At 41.1% G+C, this 13,045-nt stretch overlaps 1 protein-coding gene across 1 annotated transcript; it reads left to right on the plus strand.

Moving 5' to 3' along the window:
- The first annotated feature begins 3,816 nt into the window (after nucleotides 1–3,816).
- On the plus strand, nucleotides 3,817–11,951 carry LOC121956524 (flocculation protein FLO11-like). Its single transcript, XM_042504791.1, has 3 exons — nucleotides 3,817–4,102; nucleotides 6,586–6,827; nucleotides 8,031–11,951. Exons 1-3 carry the CDS (start codon nucleotides 4,084–4,086, stop codon nucleotides 9,624–9,626), a joined length of 1,857 nt encoding a protein of 618 aa, XP_042360725.1. The 5' UTR covers nucleotides 3,817–4,083; the 3' UTR covers nucleotides 9,627–11,951.
- Nucleotides 11,952–13,045: the final 1,094 nt, after the last annotated feature.

Consider the following 13,045-nt stretch of genomic DNA (forward strand, 5'->3'; position numbering starts at 1 on the left):
TGTTTTTCTGAAACGAGCCATGTCGTGTCAATAGCGGTGTCTCCCAGTTTTCAGATAGATTGTTATTGTCAGTGGATATCATTGTAATATTCTTACAAATGATTAAGTCTCAAGGACAGTTCTTATGTCAGCAACACAGCTTGAAGGCCATATTTTGCACCAACTATTTAAATCTCTCCCATATGCAACAACTGCCAGAATATTTTTAACATTTAAAACAATTTCATAACATATAATTTCCTTCTTTCTTTTCCCCATTTGCCACTTTTTTAGGCCCAAACCCTGCTGTCACCATTCCTCACACAAAACCGCAGGTCTGCCTGACTTGAACGCAGATCAAACACAAAGTGGCATCTCGCATTCGCTGAGGGAGGGACGGAGGGAGGGTAGGAACACAAAGAAAGTTGTTCTATGATCACAAACTGAAAAAAGGGATGTTTTTTCAGCCCACTAAAACTTGGATGTGTGGAAAGCCATGAGATGTCAGTGGCATACTTAAAGAGAAAAAAAGAGCTGTTCTCATACATTTAAACAAGGCTTCCCTCCAATACACACAGATAACAGTGGGACACACCTAGGTCTATTTCCTGGGTAGAATTATCCATGATCCAAACAGCTGACTGTGTGGGGGTTGTTGCTGTAATGCCATTGATTTGAGGGTGATAACGGTCCCCCCATAAAGTCAAAACTGTCATACTATCAGTATTTGCTTAAGCAGTGATCTGTTTTGCTAAAGCTTCATTTTAAGAAAGGCACTTGACATTCAATGCTTGCAGTGTGCCTCCGTCTACCACAATAGTTAAGTAAAATATGCTTTTATCCATAAATGCAAGGGAGAGAATGTAAAAAGGTGAGGCAAGAGGTAATAAATTAAATCATTTACAATGTGGCTATGGTCCAGAATGTATCTTCTGTGATACTGGCTTACATTTTCAGCTTTCACTTTTGTCCTCTAAAGATGGGTTTGATATCACACATTATATAAAGTGTAGCTACCCTGTAGGATTGTTTTATGTATTTTTCTGTATTCCAGGACTGTGAAAAAAGTTCAATCAGTGAAGGCTACAAGAGATGAGAATATGGTATGGAAGCCCATTTCTGCCAGTGTGATGGGAAAAAACCAATCCTGTAGATCATTATAATGAGAAACTTTCTCAAAATAATGACTGAATATCTTGAAACAATGACAAAAAAATCTGATAATGAATTAGTATCTCAAAATAACGAGATCTCTCAAATATTAACGTTGAATATCAAGATAACATTTCTCAAAATATTTACTTAGTATCTCAAATTAATGCAGTTTTTTTAATGACTCAGAATTACTGGAAACTGTTTTTAACTCGAGTTAGTATCTCAAATAATGAGATACTTTCTGAAAATAATGGGATATTTTCTCAAAATGACATACTTATATTTAATGACTGACTCAAAATAATGAAGTGATATCTCAAAAGAATTAGATTTCTTAAGATGACCTAGTAGCTCAATATAATGAGAAACTTTCTTTAAAAAAAAGGGTTAGTATCTCAAATTAATTAGAACCCTCCACGTAACTATTTACATATCTCAAAAAAATAAATTTGAACTCAAAATGATAAGAGACTTTCTCGAAAAATATTACTTACTAAAATATTGACCTCATATCCCAAAATCTCAAAATTATGAGGAACGATATTAAGTCATTATTTTTTATCAAAGTTTCTCATTGTGAGAAAATGGTGATTCAAATGATTTTTTTTTTAATCACACAGGCAGAAACAAGCTTGGATGATAGAGAGATAGTTTAATCCCATGAAGAAAGTTTACTTTAGCTGTGATACCAGTGAATCCACTCACATACAGTAGTCCAAAGGCCTGCTTGAACAAATAAGAAATAAAAAAGCAAGCTCAATAGCATCTGTGCTTTGTTCCACTGAGTCAGGCATAACGCTGGGGACGGGCTTAGGGGCAGAGCCCCTACCACAAGAGATATGATATAGCAAAAAGTGTCTGTGAAAATACTAGAACAAATATTTTATGAAGCAAGCACATATTTTAAAGACTAGGATGTGTTCAGTATAATACTCTATAGGCTGTGTGTACGTCAGGGTTTGTGGGGTTTAGTTAAAAAAAAGAGGGTTGTATTGTATGAGCGAGTTGTGAGTGAGAGGGTTTGTTGTTCCTAAAATGAGATTTACCTAGATTCTTGTCATTATACTCTGGTAACATTTAAAGTACATGTGCAATACTGAGTAAAAGGGGGTCTTTGATATTAAAATTAAACTAATAATCTTGCACCCCCCTCATCCCCCCGTGCTTCTCAAAGTTGTCTTCTGTAAATAGACCAGACCAGGAAAAAAACTCCATCTTTTACAATGCTGTAGATCTATTTATACTATTTCAAGGTTGTTCAAATGTATAATGAAGAGACGTAACATTCAATAAAATGCACATAATACTTTCTCAAAAAGTTCATCATGCTTGTATTTGCTCATTGTCTTGAAGCTGTTTGTTTACCTTTAATAACAAGATGATTCTGTTTCTTTATCAAAGACTATTTTTAGAGGTATAAAACTGCATATTGTTTATTGTTTTCAAAACATGCTAGGACTGAATGATTGCTTCTTATCTGTGTTAATCATATGCACATCTTTTCCTTTTGCTTTTCCCTCCCCCTGACCTCAGAGCAAATAGTAACAGAAGGTATAGTCTGACACGTAAAAAAGTTTGGTCATCAACAGGCTGGCTGATAATTTTGTATGATGCTAATTTGCAGTAAGGGACTGTTCATAATTTATCAGAGGCTGGGGTGTGAATTTATTTTGACTCTTGAGAAAGCTACAAGTAATTTTCCTTGAGCCTCCCTGAGTGACGGGTGGGAAATGCATGACTGTCCCTCCATCATAAACTAGTCAGCAGGTTTTAAAAGTTATCCTTTGACGTCTGAAAGTTAAAAGTCAAAAACAAAATCCTGTGTGGTTTCTCACTCTTGTCGCGCAAGGTGGTACATCATTGCAGACAGTTTGTTTTTGGGCTAAATTTTGAATGAGAGTTAGACTTAAAGTGATTTTGATTAAATGGTACTATTTAAGCCCTACAGTAATTCTTTCTTTTTTCTAATGGAAATGATCCTCGCACATGATGTTTTAAAGGACCACCAAAAATTTCGAAAATCCAACAATGATTGTTTTTTCACCTCATAAATAACGAATTGTCCCTGACTTAATTTTTAAAATGCCTCCTCAGTTGAGAGCTCAGTTGGCCTGGGGACTCTCCCATAGACTTCGAGGAATCAATGCATTGCAACACAGCCTCGTTAGCCTGGAGTCAAACCAACTGTAGAATCGATAGAAATATCACATCAGAGTCGGATCCCGTCAGTGTGTGTCGAAAAAAAAAGAGGTGAATTGTGTTGTGAACTGGTAAATTGCAGTCGACGCTTTCGACGTTTATGATTTATGTAACAAGAACATTTTGCTCCACGTTACGTAAAGCCTCTCCACACTATGTCACGCTCACAGGAATAAAATCGACGACAATGAATACAGAAGCACATTTCGACACTATTTATACACACACTCGCGTCGTTACAGCCGTGGGGTCTGCACCGCGTCGAGAAAACAACATTGTTTCAATGACTGCGCTATACTTTGAATGAAATGGTTCTCCCGTCAGTCACAATTACACGGAGCCCGTCTGCTGTCTGCCGGAGCGCCCTGATTGGCTGACGGCTGTCCAGGAGTCGCAACAGAGGCCAGTGATTGGCTGACAGCTGTTGATGAGGCGGGATCATTTCAGCTGCGACTGTCAAGATTGGCAAAGAGCTGGCGCTGCTGCGTGCAGGTAAAAAGGAACAAGCGACACAAAACAGAAAACATTTATCTTGGCAAACAGCGAGGAGTGCGATGGAAACGGACTCTCCGGTGAAACATTTTCATGCGGCGGAACCCCAAAAGTGAGGCATTTAAGTCCGTGTAAAAAAGCGCAACACCTTCTTGGAAGAAAGTGCCGTTGTGTCAACCATCGCTTGGCTCGCGGGCACGCTTTGTACAGCAAGCAACTTGGACAGCTGCGTGTTTTCAAGCAAGCCATCAACAAAGAATGAAAGCATTCAAACGAGGTGAGCTACACTCGTGTTTTTATCGCCGCCCTGCACGTTTATAACCCGCAAAGTGTCCGTCCGCGAGCCTGTTGTGTCTTTGCTGTTGTTTTTGCCTGGTATGCGGGCTTTTTGTTGCGAGCAAATGCAGCGTGTGTTTGTGCTCAAATTTGGAGGGACAGCTAGCCAGCTAGTTATCTCTGGAGGCAGGCATGGTGTCCATCTGGCGGTGTGACATGCGGGAGGCTGTGCTTTGCTGCCTGCCTCCTTTGTGCGCTCCAGATGGCTAATTTACTGAGTAGGTCTTCGGTTTGTCTCGTTTCAGTGTAACATTTAGCGTTATTTGTAAGGCTCTTTTTTTCTTTTTTGCAGTGTATCATTTCACAGTGAGTATGACGTTATCACTTTGACAAAGCGAGCTGCTCTCCAAAGTTGATGTTTGGTGTCGTTACTAACGGTCAGATTCAAATCCTCACCTCGGTGTGTTGTGAAGTTTGGTGCACTGTTGAGCTTCCTAACTTTGCTTTTAGGTCAATTTTCCCTCATTTTTAAAAAAGGGTCATCTAAATACAGCAACTACCTAATCTCTGGCACAGATTTACCAAATGTATGTCGACATTTTGTAAACAAAAAGTTGGTCACTTTGCATGTGAGCTGTAGCTTTTGCTGAAGTGACATAATGTACTAAGCAAACATCTGCCTAAAATCTGTCTTGGCTGTTTGTTTTAATAAATGAATCCCACATTGAATGGGTGTAAATATCGTATGATAAATCTCTAAATGACTTTCCAGTGATTCAGTGGAGTTGGAGGAATGCAGCTTTGTTGTGGGCCACATCCTTTCTCACTATTATTAACCTGAGATGTCTGTCAACAAATGAATGTGGCGAATGAATGCATGGGACACTGATTTTACTGACTATAGTTTTTTCAGACCCACTTAGACCAAATTTGACTTTAATTCAGGAACTGATGACATTTTAGGCTTATCTGAAAAGTTTTAACAGTTTGGTGGTATGACTGAAATCAACATTATTAGGGATATTTCTCTGCAAATGTATGCAAAATCTTACCGAAAAATCACAATCAAAGTAATAATTAACATAGAGCAGATACTACTATTAAATATTTTTAAAAATGGTGAAAAGTGTTGCTCTTTTTCCCCTAAGACCAAGATGACTTCCTTAAATGTTTAGTTTTGTCCACAACCGAAAGGAGTAAAAAAAAAAAAAAAACAGAAAATATTCAAAGTTAAGAAGCTGGGTTCGTTTTTTAACACCAACAAAAATACTCATACATTTTTTTCAAATTAATTTGCAACTATTTTGATACTTGACAGCAAATTGATCAGTTATTGCATTGCTAGTGTAATGAAAGGGTCTGTGTTGCATTTTAACAGACACTTTAGAAACAGACACATTAGATTACATTCATTACCTACGAAAACAACATTTTGTTTGAAATTATAAATTGGGACATAAATATCATAAGGTTAGGCGAATGAATAATACTTTTATTGTCCCAAGGATATTTTGCTTTGCAGAAATTAGAATAAGAGTGTTTAAAACAAATTAACAACAACACATGACATGAAAATATGCACAAAAAAAATCATCAAACGCTATTAAAAGCAACATCACCAGACATTAAGTTTAAAAATGTGCACTCAGAGTTGTTACTCAACAATCCTCAGTCCTGCTCTAACACATTTTAGGTGGAAGGCTCTTTACAGAAATAAGAAAAAATGCACTGAATTTGCATTTGTATGTTTTTATTTTTCCCCCCACTTTTTTTTCTTGGTTCAGGATTTCCCTCATTGTTGAGGAATGCACAATTCAAAAGATTTGTCAACTACTCCAGCAGTCTTGAGCCGAAGTGGCATGAGGTGAAAACAGCCTCCTTTGCATGGTCAATAGGTTCCTGGGCCACTGGCTACTGTGATGTTGATATGCACACAATCTTCTTTGTGAAGACAGGCGCTGCCCCGGGGGTCAGGTTTCACCCTGCCCCAGAGAAAGACATTTACTGCATTTTGTGGCCCACCCCTGGGATCAGGCATGCTCCATTTTGAGGGGAGATTCTCTCCAGTGGCCAACCATCGACTGACAAAAAAAATCCCACAACAAAGTTCAAACCTCAGAGCCATTGTTTAAATATGTTCAGACCATGAAGCCTTCGCCAACCTCACTTTAAATTGGGTGAAATTATGAGGTTAAAAGTAACTGATGAGGTTTGTGCACTTGTTGGCTACTTGGTGTCAAATCAGGGCAAACTACTTCTGTTAGTTTAGGTTTTATTTTGTGCATAAAAGTGGATCAAACCAAACCACTCTCTGCAGGAGCCAGGGTGAGTGTATGCCATTCGTACAAGATATTCCTCACACTTAATACATGGCAAAATAAGGATAACACCACCAAATGATTAGCAGATCTGATTAAAAAAGGACGTCAGAATGTGACACTCTGTGACAGCAAAAGTGACTGACAACTCGCATCCCCTTCTTAGCTCTGGAAGAAGAGCATCGCCCGGAGCACGAGCACTCCTCGGCTGTGTCGGACAGCGATGACGGCTCCCCGCTCGACCTGTCAGGAAGGGGGCTCTTTGGGAAGCGCCGTCGCCGCGGCAACCTGCCCAAGGAGGCGGTACAGATCCTGCGGAGCTGGCTGTACGAGCACCGCTTCAACGCCTACCCATCTGAGCAGGAGAAACTCAGTCTATCAGGCCAGACCAACCTCTCCGTGCTGCAGGTGAGGAGCTGATTTCAATGAATCTCTTTAGTTTTGCTTTACCAGAAGCCCTCAGCTCTTGCCAGAGGAAATGACACTTCCTGCATTCAACTTTGTGACATTTTCATTTGTCTTTACTGTCCTTTTTCTTTGTTTATGATGGCGTATACATATATACACAAACCGATTTCACTGAGTCCTGATGCTCTGTTCATTCATTCATTATTACTGACTGTGAGGAGGTTTTTAATGTTTTTATTGTTATTTATTAAAATATTTTGCACTCTGTCATTCTGCTCTGCATCTAAATGCATAGGGAGGTGACAATAAAGCTGAACTGAATGTATTGACATTTTTGTAACAAAAACAGTGCTTGAACAAGTCATTCTAGTATTATTTGTCTTGTAGCACAAAAAGCCAACAATGACCTGCACATCGAACTCAATTTAGTTTTCTTTTATCGTTATAAAGTCTGACGCTACACACAAGAAAGGTGTCAAAACTACGGTCATAATACCTTTTACATTATTCTTACTTTTGTGCCATCAGTTTTTGACTTTATAAGCACAATAAACAAGCAAAAGCAAAACAGCAATCAGATGGTATCTGCTGCTTGACTTTCCCAGCCTTTCCTTTTCACTTCATTGCATCAGCGGTAGACATTTCCTCTTTTCCCTCTCAACACGCACAAACGGTCAGACAGGCAGCATGAGAGAAGGCATTAAAGATCAGCATGAGGCATCAGCAGCAGCAGAGTTTCTTGTTATGTAGTCAGTTCACAGGAATGCCTTTGGCTGCCTTCTCTGTGGCTCAGCATATTTGAGCTCAGACCTTCATTATTGCCAGCTGTCTGAGGGCTCTCATATCTGTCTGTCTCACTCTTTCTTCGATGTGTGGGAGGCTGAACCACTAGAGGGGGTGAGTAGGGCCTCCTGTGCAGACACAGATGAAGAAAAATGTGTAGGTGTTTATTAAAATCACAGGCCTTGGATCATTTTTAGATCTTGAGTATAAGGCAAGGACTGAGTTATAGATCTGGCTAATTGAGAGTGACTGAAGCAGTTAAGTAAAAAAAATTAATCAAAGTGTTTGCAGGAATATCAATGGAGGCCCTCAAAAGAAAAATATAAAAGAGCATATTTCTGTCTTTTTATCTTTTTATTGAAGTAAGTGAGCAGCCAGTATCAGTTCTGTTCACACTTAAATTTTCTCCTCTTTTCCCAGATATGTAACTGGTTCATTAACGCACGTCGCCGCCTCCTTCCTGACCTGCTTCGCAAGGATGGAAAAGATCCCACCAAGTTCACCATCTCCCGCAAGGTCGGCAGTAAAAGTGAAGGCCACTCGTCAAATGGAGGTGGAGCCAGCTCGCCAGAGAGCAACTCTTCCACCAGCTTAACTCAGCAACGCCCGTCTGTCATCCGCTCCACCCCTACACTGGACCTCAGTCTTCTTGGGAGCACAGCGACGGCTATTCTGACAGGAGCAGGCTACCCTGGCAAGGAGGGTTCAGTGCAGGCGCTGATGAAGCTGGACACGCAAAGTCTTCTGAGGGAAGCAGAGGAACACGGGGCTAATTCGGTTTGTCTCACCAGCACAACAATGGCAGCTAGCCCCACCAGTGGCCTCTTCAACACGCCTCCTCCGACTCCTCCCGAGCTGTTCCCCAGCCAGGACTTCAGCGACTTGAGGCTCCTGGTGGATGCAGCTCTGCAGAGGGCAGCAGAGCAGGAGAACCTGAAGAGGCTCCAGGAGAGCCAGAACAGACCTACAGAAGCTGTAATGACTGAACAGAAGGAGGCTCAGTGCAGTGCTTACAGCAGTGACATGGGACCCACGCCACCTCCAGAGGACAGCCAACAAGTCATGGATCCTTCCAGGGTGCAGAGCCTGATGGAGAAGGCCATGGCTGTTCCAGTGTCAGCTGTGACTTCAGTAAAGGCTCCAGTGCCTATCTCTTTAGCAGCCTCTGTACCGGACCCAGCTCCAGTCTTGGTCTCAGCCCCGAGTTTATCTCCTCTGCCAATGAAGAAAGTCATCTGGAGCCCCTTGGAGAAGGACACTGCCAGAGCCTCCAGCCCACACCAGCCTCCGCTCACCCCTGCCCATCTGCCAACCATAGTGCCAGTGTCTGCCTCAGTTTTAGGTCAGCCGAATACTCAGAAACCAGCTGCTGCTCCGGCTACCGCCCCGGCTTCATCCTCAGCTCCAGCCTCGAGCTCAGAGGCTGCTACAAGGCCAGTCTCGGTGCCATCACCAGTCTTTCTCCCGGCCGCAAGTCCCACCTCTGTCACTGCTCCAAGCCAGGCTTCATCCCACACTGTAGCGCTTGTTCCAGCTGCTCGTCCTCAAGCCATTCCCTCTTTTGCAGACCCCAGAGGAGTCCCACTTTACCTGCCGTTCCACAAGTCTCCCATAATCCCAGTCACAGTTCCATGTCCACCTCCTGTCTCTACCACAGGGTCATCACCAGCCCAGGTTCCAGCCCTTGCTTCTGTCCAAACTCCTCTCCCTGTTTCAGCTCCAACACACTCCTCTACGCCAACAATATCACCTCTTCTGGGCCTGGCTTCCCACCTCACTGCTCCACCTCAGCCTTCTTCCTCCTCCTCCTCCTCCTCCTCCTCCTCCTCTAGCACCAGCGACAGTAGCAGTATAAGTGCACAGAGGAATTCAGCAGCAGCAGTGGTGCCCAGTGTTTGGAGCATGGTCCATACCGATACCAGGCAACCCAGTTCTCTTCAAGTGGTAAAGACCCCCATCACCACAGTGTGGGGCCCCCAGCACAGCCTGCACACAGTGAGTGAAACTGTTAACTAAGAGCTGGATATTGGCACCTTTTTAAAAAGTATATATATATATATGGAGAGTAGAGAGGCCAAACATTCCTGTTGGCTGGAAAACACTGTATATAGGAGAATGTATCTTCATCACCGGTCCCTTTTTCGTCTTAACACCTGTGCCTGCAGAATACAGGGAATGAGATCAGACGTATGAATTGGGACAAAGTGAAGCAACAAACATGCGGTGTTAGAGAGACTTGTGCTGTTTCAAGCAACTTTTTATTGTTCTTGATGGAGGCGCCTGCTGGTAAGAACATATTGATGTCATTTTTTTTCTCAAAAGGAACATTCCTGACAGTGCAGAGTGAAATGTATAAAGTTTTTGATGCCATTTTTCAAATCTCTTTCCACATTACAGTTTATGGATGAGGAAGAAATATCCCTTAATTGTACAAAAATGTCCGTTGGTGTCATTTTCAGGACCAGCAGTTAGCCTCTTCAGTAGCAGTACTGGACTTTATTGAATGTACAAAAGACATTGATATCATTGGCTGCCTATCATCCATTCCCCTCCAGGATAAAAAGGAGGATTTCTTTTCCCTACACACAGCAGCAACATCACAATTTTTTTTATAGCAACTCAGATTTTCTTTTTTAAGATTTTAGGTTATTTTTTATTCCACTACATTTCCCCTCATTTTCCTTGGTGATGTGCAGAAGGGAAATTGATTGTACTGCGGCGAGCCTGACTGAGTGACTCGCCACAATGTGTCTGTCTCCACCCCTCTCTCTTCCTGTCTTCCTGTCTTTTTATAGCTAAGGGAATTCATTGGCCTCCATGATTTGTCATCTCGACCACTCAACACATGCTCTCAAGTACCACATGTTTCATTTTCATAAAAACAAGCTGTATTTTCGGGGTTTTTTTTGGTGGGAGGTTAGGTGAAGGACTCATGTCCGTGACTTAATGTGACCTTCATCAGTTGAATATGATTTCAGGGATTGTTGTGAGGGGGGAGGGCTGTGGATGTAGGATGAAGGGGAAAGGGTCACATTGGATCTGTTACAGAAATCAATTTGAGTGGAGAGGTGAGCAGCTTGGTGATCTGATGACATCAAGCTCTTGCAGCTCCTGGACTGAAACGTTACACTTGCTGCAAGACCTGGCGCCTTTTATCTTTTGTGGTGCAAAACACTTTAAACAATGGAGCCTCATATTTGGGGGATGGCTAAATTTCCCTGTCAATTTGGAGCATTATGATTTGGTCAATGTATTTCAAATCTGAATGTCTTAAATGTGGGAGAGATGAATTGATGTGTATCGTGTCTAGGCAAAGCAATTGTAGCAGATGTACTGACATAGCTGAAATTGCTCGGGGATTTTCTTCCCTAGCGTGAAAATCACATTTTTCCTCATCAGTGCTTTCCACCCGTGTTTTAGAAATGGTTTGTAGAGAATTTCTATTCATTCACAAAGCTGTAGTTTCCATGAAACTGTTGTAGCATAAACCACAATATATGGCTGAATGCCATCTGGGCATCTATTAACTGTAGCATCATGTGGAGAAGTTCCTACTGTAGCAGGACTGTGCATCAAACCTTCAGTACTGTCATATTTTCTGGTGTCACTGAGCTGTGTTCGGTTTTAACGGTTACATTTTCTATGTGCAAGGAGTCGAGAAGACAGGAGAAAGTCTGATGTCAGGTCAGAGTGCAGTTGAGCTCTGACCCCAGAAAAGCTTTTTTGTTCACTGCATTTCTCAACTCTCCTCTTGTATTTCCACTTTTTTGTTCCTCCTCACTGCCAGTAATGCTCTGTGGATGTCGTGGGAAAGTTTGAGGATTTTTTTTTTTTTTTTTTTTGTTACAGGTACTCACTAGACTGATGTGCATTATACCTCAATTTACACAGGTCATGTCAGGCTTGGGTCATGTGTAGAATACTAAGTATTAAAGTAATATTTTTATTGTTCATACTACATCATGCCACTGTGACAACACCTTTAACGGTTGAGATACTGGAAATGGCTGGCTAAAGATTAGGCAGGCATGTTTTTATATAGGTTAAGGTTTATATGTGATTTTAGATGCTCCAATCAGATCAGACAATGTGATGATGCATGTAAATATTTTCAAGGTCATGTTTTGGGTTGTTTTTTTGTATTGGCATGAACTTTTATCTCAAACTATGTAGTTCCTTTACAGCCAAATGCATTCAAAAATGTATTTCAAGCTCAAGTTATGAATCATGACTGACCTTTGGCAGTAAGACTGGCTGCTGTGCCTTAAACCTACGACTGAGGGACAATGTCCCTTTTTTATATAAAAACTTCTCAATAGTCTGTGCAATATATGCCTTAAACTTTAAATGTGTGTTTTGTATAAGCATTTCAAAGAAATAAAAGTTCAGTTTTTCATAAATGATATTTCTTATCAGTTTTGTTGCCCATAAAAGCAATTTTTATTTTTGTGAGAATAACTAAATTATACAATTGTCAAAACATTTTCTCAATTGCCCTCTTATAATAGCTATTTAGCTATGGAAGACAGTTTGACGTGTCACAGCAGGGTCCTGATATTGTGCATGCTGGCTCACTGTCATGCTGTCACGGCTCACTGAGACGCTTTCATTGAAGAGATTAGGTTAATGTTCGTAGTAAAGCCTGCATTTTCCCCTTTGATATGACGAGTCAAAAACTCTGCTGTGCAGGGCGGACTCGCACTCACCTGCTAGAGTGTGCGCTCCATATGCTGAGGCCTTTGCTGTGTGTTTTTCCCCCTCTCTCTCCCATATTTCCTGTCTATCTGCAACTGCCCCCCCCCCCAGTGTTTGATTGCAGTGTTTGGAACCACAGGTGTAGCGCCGGCATAGTTTACCTGAACAACATTCCCCCAAATTTTTTCTGCTTTTTAGGAAGTAGAAGAGTCACAATTTGCATAATCTTGTCAAAAGTCATAAACATTTTTAAGCACTTGAATATCCAAATGTCACTAAAGTGTATGTCATGCATGAGAAGCAGTTAAAAACTAACGAAACAGGCATCACTCCTATTGAGATTTCTTTATCTGCATTATGAATAATGATGACCTAACCCTTCTGAATGCAACCCGCTTTGAGGTGGTCGCACATGTGCTGGCCCAACTCTGGAGACAGTCCAAATTAGTGGTTAGCATTGGCAGACATGCCAAAGTAAAGCCCCTCTGTAGGACTGTACCAATGTGTTAAATGTGTTTGTTTTTTTTTTTAATTGATAACTGAACTTTGTCTTTAGTTTATAACTACTAGCAATAGTGACAAAAATAGTAACATTAACATTAGAAATTTGAAAAATATCCATGTTACTATATTCATGCTCTTGTATACAGTTCAAACTACAAAATCCTTTGGAAAATGTTGGTAGTGTAAAGTACATTGTACAGTTTTGTAGGTCAAAGCTAAAACATCCAAAAATGCTG

Source organism: Plectropomus leopardus, chromosome 2 (genome assembly GCF_008729295.1).
Source record: "Plectropomus leopardus isolate mb chromosome 2, YSFRI_Pleo_2.0, whole genome shotgun sequence".
NCBI classification, from domain to species: domain Eukaryota; kingdom Metazoa; phylum Chordata; class Actinopteri; order Perciformes; family Serranidae; genus Plectropomus; species Plectropomus leopardus.